We start from the raw sequence: 15,860 nt of genomic DNA, 5'->3' as shown, positions 1-15,860 counted from the left end.
CTCGCCTGCTCTTTTCAGGCTTGGGTTTCCTTGGTGACCAGACTAGTGAAACTGACATTCTTTTCTGCTTGGTTACATTGTTTCACACCAGAAGTAAACAGACCAGGGTATCTCTGAGGCTTGAGGCTTGCCTTCTCAACATTCCTTGGTTAGCCTCCTAAAATTGACCTTCCTTTCTTGGAAGAAGTCTTGGGGGAACTATCAGGTAGGGTGCCCCCTTATCCTCTGGCCAAGGAACAATGGGAGTGCGTGAGCCATCCAGGCTGACTCTCCCAGAACTGACTGCTTTATTAATTGATTGCCTGATTCATTTACTTATTTGTTGTCAGCAAAAGAACAGTTTTTATTCCTGTTTCAGTTTTTTTTTTTATGATGATATAATGATGTCACATATGACAAAATGCACAGATTTGAAGCCTTCAGCTTGATGATTTTGGATACGTGCATACCCGTGGGTGGCCACCACAGTAACCCCTCATCCCAGGGTGTCCTTCGTGTCCTTTGCAGTGACTCCCTGCGGCAGAGGCAGCCTCTGTTCTGATTGCTGACTTTGCCTGTTCTAGAACTTCCTACAGGTGGAATCGTGGAGTGTGCATTCTTTGGGGGCTGTCTTTTTTCGATTCTTTCCCTGGAACCTCCCTGAGATCCGCCCACATTGTGGGGGATGGGCCAGTAGTAGTCTACTGTGTGGATAGGCCGCCAGTCTGTTCCCCCAGGGGAATTGGAGTCTGGACTGTGGGAATAGCAGGAGTGAGACCGAGTGGTGCAGGTATATCTCAGCGCCTCAGAGAGAGGCTTCTGCTCGTCCCCGGCTCCTGAGGCCTTGCTGCTCCCCCCTCCTTCCTCTGGGAGCGCCTCACACCTTTCCAGAAATCTTATTTGTGTCTTAAGTTGGCTGGAGCCCTTTTATGCTGTTTGCGATGAAAGATGCTGCTTGGTACATCTGCTCATGTCATTCTACTTCCTAAGTACCTTCCATGGTACCCACAGCCTTCGGGGTGAGGTCCAAGCTCTCAGGAGACCACTGAGCCATCTGTGGCCTGCTCTGCTCCCCCCACTGCTGCACACCCATCTCCACCATACTCTCAGACCCTGCCCCTCCTCCCAGCCTCCCCACCTTCCCTGCGAGAACATATTTCTGTGGGAAGGCTCCCCTCCCCACCAGGCAAGCCCAGGTGCCCCGCTCCCTCCCACCCCAGCACCCACCACTGCAGAGCTGTCTCTGAGGGGTTGCTCGGGTTGCGATCCCACTGGGCTCTCTGACCAGCTCACGGCCTTCTCCCTCGGTGCCTGGGCTTGGCACATGGTAGGTGTTCAACAAACACTGCTGAATGAATGACTGTTAAAAGAATGAATGAAAGTCTAGGGAGGGGGGAGGGGGCTGCATATGTCAGTCTGGCAGTTAGGAGCCCAGTTCCCTTTCCAAATGGAGAAACCAGATCCTCCGTGTGTGTGGCTCTGGGTAAGAGGCAGGCGACCCCTTTCAGCTGCCACGGACACTGTGATCATCCCTGCCCACCTCTCCGCCTGGCAGCTCCTGCTCAGCCCCAGCCCCAGCCCCAGCTTCCAGTAGGAGTAGAAAACGTGTGGGGAGGAAATGCGATTAGATGTCAGGTGCTAGCAGAGAACTCTCTGGAGCAGTAAACCCTGCTCAGAAGCAGGAACACATTCCACAGTTGGTTTTGTGCATGAGTGTGTGTGTGTTGCAGCTGTAAACTCCAGGGCTGTAAGCTCGGGGGAGGGACCAGGAGGAAGGGGGGGGGAGGCCAGAGTGGTTGCACATGTGTTTGGGTGATTAAGGAGGAAGGGGCCGAGGAGGGACCAAGTGGGGAGACAGGTGGCTGGGCCTGGGGCAGCCCCAGGAGCCCCTGTAGAAAGGCTGGTTCGCTAGCTGCCGTCCGAGGTGGGGAGCCCGAGTGCAGAATGGAGTTGGGGGTGGCCTACATGTGGCTCCCATCCGAGACCTGGCCGCTTGGAGACAGACCAGCTGGCTTGGGGGAAGGCGTCCAGCTCTGAACAGGACTGAAATGACCCTCGGTTCTCCCTGGAGCAGGGGAAGCGATTGGCCTGGGGAGCTGGGAGAGGAGGAGACAGAGTGGGAGAGACAGGCTGGCTGCTCTGGGGGTGTTGCTGCCTCTGGAGGCACAGGGTGGGGGGGCCAGGACCGGGCTGGGCTGGGAGCCCACTCAACCTGGGCAGGCTCTGAGCCAGTGGAGACGTGCGCTGGCATCCCCTGTCCTTCCCGCCCTCCAGTGGCCCCTGCCTGCCAGCTGCCTTCAACAGTCCCCGCCCCCACCCCACCTCACCTGCTCCTGCTTTGGCCAAATTAGACCTCACAGGGCGTACACCCTCCTTCAGCCAGGACCCCCTCACCGAGCTTGCCTCCCCTGCTCGGATTGTGGCCCTCAGCCTTTCCTGACCCCCCGTAGGGCGCATCTCTCCCTTCTCCTAAGCCCCGCTGTACCGTGTGTCTTGAAAACCACTTACACACACAGACATTTATTCAGCGCTGGCCGTGTGCCGGGCTCGGTGCCAATCCCTCTTCCTACTTTGTCCCGTTGAGCCCTGTCAGCAGCCAGGGGCTGGGCAGATGCCTCTGCTGTCCCCATGTCACAGAGGAGGAGACTGAGGCCCAGAGACGTGCGAAGACAGGCTGGGGCCTACGGTCCCAGCACAGCCCCCATCCTGACCAGTGTCTCAGATGCAGTGGTGTGGCCTCCCTCCCAGCCCCCAGGCCCAGCGGCATCCCTGCTCTGCCCAGCAGATGGCATCAGTTCCACTGGGACCCAGCAGGGGCCCGTCCTGGGTGGGGTGGGGCGGCCACAGTACAGGGAATGGGCAGTGGGAACCCACCTGCTGCGCCCCCTTCTCTCACCCTCATCGGCCAGAGCAGGAGGTTTATAGAGGTGCTGAAATGCCTGGAATGCCACCCGGCTCCCGCCTCCGGGACAGCTGTCTGTCTGCTCTGCCCGGCCCAGGATTGCCGGGCCAGCTGCTGCATTTGTGTCCTCCAAGTCTGAACACCCGCCCCGCAGCTCTGGTCAGCCCAGAACACAGTGGCCCTTGTGGCTCTTCGTGTAGGGTCCACTGAGGCCCCTCTGCACCTGGTGGAAAGCGGTCTAGGCTTCGATGCCCTTCAGCTCCTTCCCTGGGGTCCCGGCCTGGACTGCTGCCCTGGCCTCTGCTCTGTGCCCGTGTCATGTGAGTCTGTGTGTGCAACCGGGCTGTGACAGCAATCGTGTCGTCTTCAACCTCTGGCTGAACATTAGCAGCTCAGGCCGCCCCAGCTCCCGAACACCTGCCAGGCGAGCCCAGTGGACGGCTCCTCCCCTGCACCCTTTGCCCCAGGGAGCCTCGGGCTCCTCATCTGCAAACTGGGGCTCGCAGGTCCCTGCCTTATAGGGTCCCTGTGAGCACGGACCTGCCTGCGGAGCTCTCTGGGGGGGGCGGGTCCCCGCGGAGTCCTCTCTAAGTGTCAGTTCAGAAAACCACTAATGAGGGAACTCGTGGTGCTTCCGGGGAGTTCTTGTCCTCTGAAAGGAGACCTCACCATCCATCCACGGGGGAAGGGCTACTCAGGGGACCCAGGAGCTCCTGACAGGGCTGGGACTGGAACCCAGGCTTACCAGGCCACCGCCTGCTCCCCTCTCTGCTGCTGGTGCTCCCATTCACTGACCTGCCTCCTTGGCGCGTAGAGGGGTGAGGCAGAGAGGGGACAGAGCTCCTGGGGACCCAACCTATGCTTGGCGATAGGCCCGGTGGCATATAGTTGGGGAGCCTTTGTGGGCAGAAAACTGTCCTCACTGGAACTGTGCCCTTGCCAGCCAGGCTCGGCCCGACCACCTGGGCAGGCGATGAATCCAGGATGCTGCACAGACACAGCTCCGGCGACCTCACTGTCCCCCTCCCAGGGGTGGCCTGCCCCTGGCGCTCTGGCAACATGCTCACTTCCCAGCCACTCCAGGGCTTCTCCTGGCCCCTCCCTGCTCTAGATTTGGGGACTAAGGAGCCTTTTTCTTGTGGATTCTGGAGCAAGAGAGGCCTTACCCCTCTGAGTCCCCCTATTTGACTTTAAGACTTGGCCTAAGGAAGCCCCAGTGCTCCTGGCCGACACAGCAGGAGAGGCGGAGACTGAGAAGTCCGTGCTGTGGTCCCTTCTCCCACTGCTGACCCTGGAGGTCTTGGGTGATTCTTCCTAAGTGTCCAGCCCCTGGGCCCAGGCGGGGCAGGAAGCTTGTGGGGAGGGGTTGGCTGTTGTGGCTGCCCTCTGGGGCCTGGCCAAATGGTTCTTTGGTGGCCTAGGGCCTAGGTCCTAGGCTGCAGCAGAGAGGACAGGCAGGACATTGGGGGGTGATGAGAGGCGGGCAGCCCTCTAGACCCAAATGGCTGGCTTCTGCGTGCCAGGGGTGAGGCCACCTCGCACAGGCTCTGGCCCGTGTGTGGGGTTCTTCTGAGCTCTGCTCTGGATACTTGGCTGCTCAGAACAGGGCCGGCCACCCCACTGTCCACTGTGCCCCTCTCATGCCCCACCCCTTCTCTCGCCTGAGTCTGCTTCTGCCCTCAGCCTGGTTTTCCCACGCCCCTCCTCCACTTCCCGAAGACACGTGCCCTTTGCCCTATCCCAGCTCCTCCTCAGACATCCAGAAAGCTCTGGTGGAAAGACAGTCTCCTTCTAAAAAACAGGTGTCCACGGCACCCCTTCCCACCCAGGCCCAATGGGGACAGTGTGTGCACAGTGGGTGGGGCCACCTCGTGGCCAGCAGGGAGCTCTGCCAGGGAGGGTAGAAGGCGCAGCTCGAACTGACCCCCAAAGGACAGGGAGGCCTGGCACCAGGAGCTGCCGGACACATCCAGCCCTGACTGTATGCTCCTCCCCACATGCACTGAGGGTGCAGCGTGAACCGGGAGCAGACCCTGCTCTGGGGTGTGGGTGAACCAGCCACAGCTTGGGGAAGATGATTCCAGCCAAGAAGCCAGAACAAAGTGCTGGAGCACCTGAGGTCTTCCTGGAGGAAGTGGCCTTGGTCCATCATCTGGGGGTGCTGAGCATGTGCAGATGGGGGTACGAAAGAAGGGCTCCAGAGAGGGGGAGCAGGAGCTAAGATGGGGGCTTGAAAGAATTTATTTCAGTGATTCCCCAGGGGGCCCTGCACTGGTTGAGTTCCAGGAGGGGTGGGGCCAGGGGCAGCAATTGGAGGGCACTGGCTCACTTGTGGGGCTCAGTGCAGAATGCGGGGTTTCTTGCTCACAAAGCAGGACAAAGCTTTCTCTTCCCTCCACACCCTCTCCCAGCTGAGCAGGGTGGTTTTTATTTGCTGTTAACGCAGTTTCCTTCGGGCACAAGGATACACCCAGGGTGAGTGGCCTGCCCCCCCCCCCCCACGACTGAGTTGGTTCCGGACCCCTGGGGTCAGAGAGCAGCCGAGAACCTGTCCTGGGAGGTGGAGGCGAGTGGGTCTGCTCCAGCTGAGGCTCCTGGTTCTGCTGCAGGCTCCATCCAAACGTCCCTTCCAGAACATGGATTCAAGGATAACTTACCCAGACTTTCAGTACAGAGACTGCGGAGCATGAACCCCAGGCACGGCCCCTCTGAGCGTGGCCTGGGCTGCTGTCCTGTCACTTATGGACCCGGCCAGGAGGCTCCTTGGGCACTTTGGGTTCCTGCCCTGTAAGCCTGGCTGGGCCCCCCATAGGTGGTCCCCAGGACACCTGAGGCCTGCCTGGCCAGGAGGGCTGCCTGACCATCTCTCTACAGAGCTGACAGCAGCTCTGCGTTCGAGCACCCAAGGCCTTCAGAGGCTCTTCCCGCCTCTGCTTTAGTCTGTATCTCCCCAGTTCCTAGGGTTTCAGGGCTCCCCGAAGCCTTCCCTGGCTCCTGATGTCTCCCTTAAAATTCCTAGGCCACTGGTGGAGCAAGAACAGTCAAAGCTCCCTGTGGATTTGGAGTTTGGGGGCTCCCTGGTTGCACTTTGGGGGGAGCCCAGCAAGCTCCCAAAGGCAGGGGGGATGGGGTGGAAGCATGGCAGGCCCAGGGCCACACACCTGCAGGAGGTCACAGAGCAGGGGTGGTAGGTGGCAGGCCTGTCTTCCAGACCCTGCCTGGTTGGCGGTCGGCTGTGGGGTCCCTCCCAAGGGAAGCCGTTAGTCATTCTGGTGTTGACTGGATGGAGAGCTCAGGATGAAGGTGCTTGGGGTGCAGGGCCTTGGGTGGGGCTGGAGGGGAAGGGAAGGGGCAGAGGCTTCCAGAGTGAGAGGGATCTATATTGTCTGCAGCGGGACGGGAGTGTGTGTGTGTCTGCGCTGCAGCATGCTGACCCCAGGGGGCAGTGTGGACCTGGGTTCAAGTCTTGGTTCCACTGAATGTCCCAGGGCCCCAGGGATAGCAAGATAAGTAAGACCTGCCTCCCTGAGGATTACAGGGGTGGGGACAGTGAAAATGACAACCCCACAGATGGAAAGGAGGTGATCAGTAAGGGCACTGGGTTCCCTGATATGCCCCTTGGCAGATGTGCAACCTTGGGCATCACTCGGTCTCGGAGCCTCAGTTCCTCCATCTGTAAAATGGGCATAACAGATGCTCTTGGCACAGGAAGGGCACCGGCAGTGGGCTTTGCTGTTTTTACTGTTATTACAGGTCACTTCCCCAATCATTCCCGTTGGTGGCCAGACACAGAGTAGAACTTTCCCAGGGGTGGAATAATTCTCAGCTGCTAAGGAGGCCACTGAAGGAGATCACCACCGTCCCTCCTAGTGGGAAGGCAGAGGGAAGGAGGAGGGTTTTCCAGGTGCCACTGTGGGCTTGTTACATCTGGGGTGCAGAGGCAGTGGGTGGACAAAAAGGCTCAGGTGACCTGACCAAGTGTTGCCCTGATTTTGCCCCCCTCACAATTTAGAGGCCTCTGTGTTCCAGGAGGGTAGGTTTGGGGGAACCTGGTGTGCAAGGCAGGGGTCTCGGCCTGGCTTCAGGGGCAGTCTCGCAAAGTCTGGGGTCTGCCCAGGTTCCTGGGGGCTGGGGAGCGCTAATCACTCTGTCTGGGCTCCACGCTCTGACTCAGCAGGAACACGGGCCTGGAGCCCTGTGCCTGGCCTGCCCGGGGCTGCCCAGTTGGCGTGTGCCCAGCCAGGCCACTGTGCCCCGCCAAGCTGGTGTCAAACATCTGCACAGAGTTCCCCGCGCCTCCCTTCACTGGCCCTGGCCACTCTAGCCATCTGGTCAGCAGACTGTGGCCATTTCTGTCCCTTCCCTGTAGCCCTTGACTGAGCCCTCCTGGGTCTCCCTCAGCTCCTCCACCTGCTTAGGCCTCTGGTTCCCAGGAGAACCTTTCTGAGCCTGGCTGGGTGACCTGGAAGTGTGGTCTCCCCTTTGGACCTCAGTCTTCCCATCTGTGAAATGGACCCATCAGACGGGATGCCTCATACCTCCCAGACTCCATTCTTGGGAGTGCCAGAGAATGGGCCCTTCTGGAGGTAGAAACAGTGGGGCCGGCACTAGGCTTCCTCCGTGACCCCAGGCTAGCGGCCGCTCCGTCTGGACACCGGACACGCCACCCCGAGCTCTGGGCCGGGGAAGGCGGCCTCCCTGCTCGCCGCTCCTGGACGGAGCAGCACGCAGCAGGCAGCTGGGCCGGCCTGGCCAGGCTCCAGAGGCGCGGAGCGGGTTAAAGTGTGCGCCAGGCCGGCCGGCGGGCGGGGGAGCAGCCTGTGGGAAGTGTGAGTTCCTCCCTGTCTGCCTGACAGCTATAAAGGCGGCCGCGCCGCCGAGCCGCCACTGGGCTGCGCGCCTCCCTGGGAACCCGCTCGTGGGTGCTCTTTGAAGTGGAGGAGGGCGGGGAGGGGAGGAAGGCGAGAGGCACAGCCCGCAGCCCTCTGCACCCCAGCAGCCCCCGCAGACGCACCTGGCGCCGCCTGCCTGCAGCCACTCAGCCCCTTTCTTCTGGAGGACAACCTGCTGACCCGGGACAGGTAGGTCACCTCCACCGCCTGCTTCCCTCCGCAGCTCTCCCTGGGTACCATATGCAGCCCAGAGCCCCTGAGCATCCCCCAGCCCCCTGGAGGTTATATAACAGGAGGAGGGCCCATGGGGAGGGGTCCCGACCCTCGGAGCACAGGGAGGGTGGCCCCTCAGCTTCCAGCCTCGGACGCCTGCAGCTCTCCCGTGCACAGCAAACCTCTCCCGCTGGCCGGTGGCTGTTTTTGGACCCCAGGGAGGGCTGGATCCCGCGTGAGCCGGGCCTGGCCTGTAGCCAGCGGTGTCTGGAGCCTTAATGAAAACCAAGTGTGAGGCCGGCTCAGCACCTGTCTTCAGCCTGAAGGCAGGAGCTGGAGCACCAATTAGCCAATGGGACCCTGGAGGGGGCTCTGCTTGTCTGAGGCCGGTGGTGGTGGTGGGGATGCTGAGGGAGGCCTGCGGGGGAGGGGCGCAGATGGGCAGGGAGGGGCAGGCAGGCAGCTGGTGAGGGGGGGGTCTCAAGGACTCCAGCTCCCATCTCCAGGGTTCACTGCTGTCTTGTCCAGGGCAGAGACATTCTTGGGGTGTAAGGGGGCTGTTGGTGTCGGCAGGTGCTAGAGCTGCAAGGAAGTAAGGGTTTGGTGGAGGAGAGAGGGCAGATTCAGAGGAGCTGGCTTCTGGACCGGCAGGGGTGGGGGGCTGTCACACCTTCTCCCCCTGGAATTAGCCTGGTGCAGGGCATGAGTCCCAGAGTTTGCTCTGGGGCCCTGGGGCTAGTCTGCCACTTTGCTGTGTGGCTTTGGGAAAGTTGGCTTCCCTCTCTGGTTTCCAGGCTGCAGAGGGAGGGCCTTGGCGGTTTCTGAAACCCCTTCTCCAACTTGCTGGCAAGTGACACTCAAGGCCTGACACAAATCCTAGGTTGAGGCCACCGAAGGCCCACTCATTCCTCCCTTTGGGGTGCAGAGTCCACACCAAGGAAGCAGATGGAGAGGCTGAGGGCCCAGGAGGCTGGAGGCCCCTCTAGTAGGGAGGTCAGGTAGTGTTTGGGGCTGGGGTCCTGGCTTCTAGAGAAGGAGACAGTCTTGTGGCTCTGGGCCACTCACACTCTCCACTCCAGGGGCATAGACACCCAGCCTGAGATCCCCAGGGCCCTAGGCCCAGCCCCCTCAGGGACAGGGGGGAGCTGTGGCCAGAAAGGGGAAGGGCCTGGGAGAGCCTGGGGCATCCATGGACCCACACCTCACAAAGTCATTCTTCCATGTGACCAGCAAGCACTGAGCAGGTAAAAATCCCAAGGTGCTCTCGCTGGGCCGGGTCCGTGGGCCAAGGTGATGGACCGAGTTCAGGTCCTCAACTCCCTCACCAATGGATGCAGCCTGGGCCCACAACCCCCTCAGCTGTCCCTGGTTTTCTCCACAGGTGTTCCCAGGGAGCTCAGGTGTTCAGAGACGAAGTATGGCACATGACCTCAAGTGCCTTCAGATTGGGGGGTGCAAGCTTAGCACTCACACCACCATCACTGTGTCTCAAGCCCATGGCAGGCATCTCTAATCACTCACCGAGCTCTCTCAGCAGGGCCACCGGGCAGCCACTACCAACCGATCCCAGATAACCCTGTGGCCCCAGCACTGGGTGGGCCCTGAGGGCTTTTCCCCAAAGTGGACCCTGGTCAGCTGACAGAGGAACTGGGCCTGGCCTGGTGGTGACAGTGGCCTTGCTTCCTAGGATGGACTGCGGATGGTGGTCTTCACGCTGGGTCTGGTCCCTGCTGGCTATGGCACTTGTGGCTGGGGATGTGGCATCCACCGGGGCCATGGTGAGTGGGGAGTGTGGTCCTTCACTCAGATGGGCTGATGTCAGAGGGGCCGTGTGGCAGGTGTCCAGGCTATGGGGCACGTGTCCAGGGGTCCCAGACTGCCTTCCCAGAGCCCCCCATCAGCTGCCAGGAACACGTGTTACATGTAGTCAGACTAACCCCTGAGCAGGGGCCTCTGGCCACTCCAGAGCCCTTGCTGTTCAGCAGGATCGGGGCTGAGGGGCTGACTGCCTCCCTCAGAGTGAAGTCCTGGAGTAAGGCACGTAGATGGGAGGGCTGGGCCCTGGGCTGCTCAGGAGAAAGAAGTCAGGCTGGTTAGGTAAGTCCTTAGGACCTCGCTGAGCTCCCAGGATGTTCTAGATCTCCAGATGGGAAGGACCCGGGGCCCACAATCCCCTGGAAATTCCCTCTGAGACCACCCCAGAAATCTGAGCCCAGGCTGCCAAGTGGCTGTCCTGTCCAGGGCCTGGGGATGGCAGGCCTGTCCTGCCTGGTGCTGTAGCATCTAACCTCTGTGGGGCCTCTCACCCAGGACAACAGCCCTACGTCCAACAGCCTGGAGGGGGGTGCGGATGCCACTGCCTACTGGTGGGGGGAGTGGACCAAGTGGACGGCATGTTCCCGCAGCTGTGGGGCCGGGGTGACGTCCCAGGAGCGGCACTGTCTCCAGCAGAGGTGCGGAGTTGAGCACGGGACCCCAAGGGGCTGGCCTGAGGGTGGGGCAGCCTGGCCTTCAGCTGGGGGCAGGGGCAGGGGGTGGGTCTCAGGCTGGGAAGCGTGTCTTCAGTTTGAGGAGCACAGGCCAGGGAGGGACTCAGTCTTCAGGGGCCTCCATCAGGGACACGGCTCCTGAGGGGTCGTGGCCAGGGGCATCCTGGGATTCATCCTGCTCCTGGCACTGGGCATAGACCTTTCGTGAGAAAGCAGGACCTATTTCTAAGACTCTGTCAGCAAGGGTGAGGCTCGCCTGGCCCTAAGACCTGAGTGGAATAAACATGGGAAAAGCATATGGTGCAGCAGCTATTGTCAGACTTGGGATCAAATCTTGCCTCTGCCACTTCCTAGCTGTGTGACCTTGGGCAAGTCACTTAACTTCTCTGAGCATCGGCTTTCTCATCTGTGGGGTAGAGATCATGCTCGAGCCCACCTGACATCTCTGAGAATACATGAGAATATGTGTGTATGCTATTTAGCACAGGGCAGCACATGGTAAATGTTGTTATTATTATTAATTCTGGACGTGGCCCCGTGCTGTGTGAAGCATCTGTTGAATCAGATACCACCCCTCCCCTGGGAAGGGGCTGGGAAACACCCTCAAATTGCTTGACCCCCTGTGCGATGCGATGGGCTCTGGTGGGGCAGCAGGGTTGAGTGGGGAGGAAGGACCCTTGGTCAGAGGAACTGAGGGAAGCCAGGAGGCCAGCCGAGAGGCCATCTGGGAGCAGAAGCAGGGTCAGGCTTGCAGCTGGCTGCTCCCAGCATTAACTCAGAGCCCATGTCTTCCCACCAGGAGGACGTCTGTCACGGGCACTGAGAACAGGACCTGCACGGGCACATCCAAGCGGTATCAGCTGTGTAGAGTGCAGGTGAGGCTCTGCCCACTGGGACCACGACCCTGTCCTTCCCACACCCCCGAGGCAGGTCTCAGATGTCTTCTTGGACACTGTCCTGGGCCTGCCACTTACATCCTGTTGAGAAGTGTGGCGAAGGGCCCTGGGCTCAGAGCACTCTGCCTGCAGCAATTAAGATCTGGGGTGTCCACTGTGTGCTCCTGGCATGGCAGGGACAGAGGACTCCCTGCTGCTGGCGGAGCTGAAAGCTCCAGGGTGGGGGCCTCTGGCTGAAGACCCCTGTGCTTACAAGTTCTGCACCAGGAGTTTGCTGGGACACTGACAGCCACCTGGTATCTTGTCCCCACCTGTGAAACACTGCAGCCCAGCTCTGCCCCCCTCCACCACCCCCTGCCCCCTTGTACAGTGGCCTCTGCTTAGGAGACCCCCTACCTCCTACTTCTCCATTAACTGTGTGCTGGCACAGAGGTCCCGGGGCCAGCCAGGAGGTGCCAACTTTGGCTTGGCCTCCAGGCAGATCTCAGTGGGGCCAAAGCCAATGTGAGCCTAAACTCCAGGGCAAGGGGCAGAGACACAGTGCTGCTGGGGTCTCTGTGCGTGTCCCTGTGTCCTAGTCTCCGGGAGTCTGTGTGTATCTCCATATGCACACGTGTAGGGAGTTAGGGGCTGAAGGGAGCCAAGTGGCCGCACCTCTGTGTGGGCCGGCTGTCCTCCCGGACCCTTGTGATCTCCGAGGGGGACCCACTCGAGCTCCGGTTCCGCCCTAGCATGACCAGCTGCCCTGCCCAGCTCTCTCCCTCCTGCCCCGGGTCCCTCCTCAGGCCCACCCTCAGTCAAGGCATCAAGTGCTGTGGCTGCAGGTGCTGCAGCTGCAGCCAGGGACACGCAGGAGGAAGCAGGGTGAGTGGGAGCCGGCGCAGGCTCACCCGAGCCAGGGCGAAGCTGGGGTGGCAGGAGGATCCAGGCTCCTGCCCAGAGCGCCGGGTGCGCCAGCGCACATGGCCGTCTAAGGAATGGTAGCTTCCCTCCCGCTCGTTCTTGCTCCGTCCCGAGAGCCAGTGAGAGGGGGAGAGCGAGCGAGAGGCCACCCCTCGGCTGCGCCGCTTCCTGCTCGGCCTGGACAGAAATGCCTTTGTCGGGCTGAGTTCCTCCTGGAGCCTCCCGCCCGTGTCTCGCTTCCCAGGAGTGTCCGCCGGACGGGAGGAGCTTCCGCGAGGAGCAGTGCATCTCCTTCAACTCCCACGTGTACAACGGGCGGACGCACCAGTGGAAGCCCCTGTACCCCGGTACCATGGCCTGGGCCACCCAGCGGGACAGAGTGCGGGGGCAGCCCTCCCGACCCTGGGGAGACCCACGCCGGAGGGGGCAGCTCCTGAGGGCAATGCGAGGGAATAGCCTCGTGCAATGGGGGGCAGGTGGGCAAGCTGGCCCAGCGGGAGGGGTCCCGTTGAAGGTCGGGAGTTCAAGCAGCAGTGTAAGTGAGCGGGCCTCTCCTGCTCGTGGGGTAAGTGCAAGGTGGCCAGACCCTCAATTGGCTCAGACCTCCTGCAGAAGGGAACTGTCCCTACCCACAAGGAGGCAGAGGCTGGAATGCCCAGAGCCTGGGCTGGGCCACACCACCTGCATCATGGTTCATTTCTGCCACTGAGACCCCGGGCAAGTCCCTTCCACTTTCTGGGCCTCAGTTTCCTCATCTGTGCAATGGGGGAGTGCTGTCTCAGTAGGAGGGAGAGGGGAAGTCCCTGAACCCGGCCCCCAATCCTGAGACCCTCTGTCTCCCCCAGATGACTATGTCCACATCTCCAGCAAGCCATGCGACCTGCACTGCACCACCGTGGACGGCCAGCGGCAGCTCATGGTCCCCGCCCGCGACGGCACGTCCTGCAAGCTCACCGACCTGCGAGGGGTTTGCGTGTCTGGAAAATGTGAGGTTGTTAAACATTGTAGCACAAGTACCGCTGGTCTCATTGCGCCGACCAGCCACCTGTCTGCCTGTGGCAGTGGCGGCCCCGGGGGCCCGGGCCTTGGAGCACTCCCAGCAGCCCCCCCGCCTCTCTCTCTGCAGCCCATCGGCTGTGACGGGGTGCTCTTCTCCACGCACACGCTGGACAAGTGCGGCGTCTGCCAGGGCGACGGTAGCAGCTGCACCCACGTGATGGGCAATTACCGAAAGGGAAATGCCAACCTCGGTAAGAGCATCGCTGCTCCCGCATCCGGGATCCCGCGGGGATCGTGTCTCCAACCTGCTGAGTGTCACTGCACAAGTTCCTGCCCCCTCCCCCCACCTGTGGGCCATGTGATCCTCCACCCGGGGCCCAGGTGGGCTGGCCAGGGGCTCTGTAGGGTCCCCTTTGGCTGGGAATGAGCAGCTCTTCATTGAGCGCCTACTGAATACGGGTGCCCCGGCACACGCTTGGCTTGGGGGCCACGTTTGACTTTTGCAGCTACGCAGGGAGATGTGACTGCCACACTTAAAGGGGGAAACTGAGGCATGAGTCACATTCTCACTGCTGACAGATCTGAGTTTGGGCACGCAGGTTCTGAGGTGCCCTGTTCTGCAGAGTCTATGTTTTTTTGGGGGGGGAACATTAGTTATGTGTTGTGAGTGCAGTGGGCAGAGGCTTTTTTCTTTGGAGGCCTCCCTATGGGAGGGAGCACGAGGAAAGGCACCTTGGGTCCCTCCCTTCCTGTCACCCACCTCTTCCAACTCTGTACCCAGTGACATCGTGTTGGGAGCTACCTTTGGCCACGTGGGTGTGTTTACACCATGGAAACTGGCCAACGCCACAGCTCCTCCCCCTCTCCCCCCATAAGAACCAGTTGTTAACTACTTAGCACATTGCTGGCTGAGAGGGAGGGACAAACTCGGGGCTTCAGGGGCCTGTGATGGTGATGGTGCTGCCTGCAGGAACAGCTCACCTGGGCAGGCAGGTGCACTGGACTCTACCACTTCTTGTGTGGGAACCTATGACATGAGCGTCAACCCCAATAAACCTAATTTCTGAGACAAGACCACCTCCTCCCCCCATCTTCTGGAAGGCTTTTATGTCTTAGGGCTTTTAAAAAAACCCTCTCATTTTCCCCAGACCACCCCCCACCAGCTGCTAACAGCACTTCTGCCATCCTCAGTTGCCCACTTCTCACAGCCCCTGGTCCCTTTGTTGGGGGTCTCTGTGGAGCTCTCTTAGCTGCCAGGGGCCTTGCCCTTTCTTATCCTCATTTTATACAAATGAGGAAACTGAGGTCCAAGGGCTCCAGCAACTTGCTTGGGTCACCTTGGACCAAGCCTATTTGACTGTACAGATTTACGGCCCTTGTGGCCTACGGTGTCCCTCAGGAGGGGCTGGGCAGGTATTGGTGAACGTCACCATGCCTTGGTAGGAAAGGGTTGGGGAACTGGGTAAACCTGGGCCCATGCTGGGGCCATGGTCAGTCCTTCAATTGCACAAGGTGTTTGTTTCGGCAGGACCTTGGACATGCCTCTGGGGCCTGGGTGCAGCTAGACTGTGCCCCTCACCCACCAGGAGCACAGGAGAGTGGTGACCACCATCTGGTTGCCTTTCCAATTGCGAGGTAGTGGCCATGACGAGACCTGCTGCTCACCATTGCCCAATCTCCCCCAGGTTACTCTCTGGTGACCCACATTCCAGCTGGTGCCCGAGACATCCAGATCGTGGAGCGGAAGAAGTCGGCCGATGTCCTGGGTATGTCTGTGGGCCCTGGGCGGCTGCCTTACCTAGGTTCATGGGTTAGCATGGGGCAAAATGGATGGGCAGAGAAGGGGCAATGGACCCTGGATCCTTTCCTGCAGGGGAGAGGGGGATGGGTCGCAGAAGCCAGAACTCGACCAGGTGTGTGTGGGGGGGTGGGGGCGGGGGGAGGGCCATAGGGAAGCTCAGAGCTGCTTGACCATGGAGGGAGGCATGATGTCAGGTAGTGAGTTTACCGTCCCTGGAGAGCCTGGCAAAGCTGGAGGTACTGACAGTGGGGTCCCTTTTCTGGGGTAGAAGAGTGAGACTCAGGAAGGGAGAAGATTGAGGCAAAGCAAGTGGCAGTAGGTGGCCTGTCTGAGGCCGTGGGTGGCCAGCACTAGAAGTGCTGTGTGGACTGAGATCTGGGGCTCTTGAGTGAATGTTCTTGCCACAGGAGGGCCCCTTTGGGAAGCTGGACCTTGGCAGGGCTCCTCCAACGTGAGGATTCTGTAGTTATCTGCATAGTGGCCCAGGCTGTGAGGCCCTGTGTTGGTGACAATTCTGGAAAGTGTTGGAGTGAGTGTTGGCCTGGCCATGAGCCTTGTCTGTACCCCCAGGAGGCCACTTGAGGCCCTTCTGGCTGAGGTGGGCAGGCGCTGACACCTGTGAGCTGCTCTGCACATGGCCTTGCCCTGTGAGGGGCAGGCTGGGGACCCGGGTAGAGGGACTCTGTTTCCAAAGCCTGGCTCACCTTCCTGCCTCTGACGGTGGCCCTGTGAGAGCCAGGGCTAATGGGGTGAAACCCACCCTTTTAAGGTGACTTGGTCGAGTGG

General features: G+C 60.6%; 1 protein-coding gene across 1 annotated transcript in view; it reads left to right on the top strand.

Moving 5' to 3' along the window:
• Window positions 1-7,898: 7,898 nt before the first annotated feature.
• ADAMTSL2 (ADAMTS like 2) overlaps window positions 7,899-15,860 on the top strand; it is a 30,063-nt gene continuing 22,101 nt past the window's right edge. The window contains exons 1-8 of the mRNA XM_087822973.1: window positions 7,899-7,962; window positions 9,674-9,764; window positions 10,297-10,439; window positions 11,275-11,350; window positions 12,519-12,621; window positions 13,120-13,265; window positions 13,401-13,524; window positions 14,959-15,039. Of these exons, the coding sequence (XP_087679099.1) occupies window positions 9,675-9,764; window positions 10,297-10,439; window positions 11,275-11,350; window positions 12,519-12,621; window positions 13,120-13,265; window positions 13,401-13,524; window positions 14,959-15,039 (763 nt within the window). The 5' untranslated portion in view covers window positions 7,899-7,962; window position 9,674. The remainder of the gene's footprint in view (window positions 7,963-9,673; window positions 9,765-10,296; window positions 10,440-11,274; window positions 11,351-12,518; window positions 12,622-13,119; window positions 13,266-13,400; window positions 13,525-14,958; window positions 15,040-15,860) is intronic.

This window comes from Miniopterus natalensis, chromosome 12 (assembly GCF_054644295.1).
Source record: "Miniopterus natalensis isolate mMinNat1 chromosome 12, mMinNat1.hap1, whole genome shotgun sequence".
Classification (NCBI taxonomy): domain Eukaryota; kingdom Metazoa; phylum Chordata; class Mammalia; order Chiroptera; family Miniopteridae; genus Miniopterus; species Miniopterus natalensis.
Note: the sequence above shows the minus strand (reverse complement) of the source record. Positions and strands in the feature narration are given on the sequence as shown.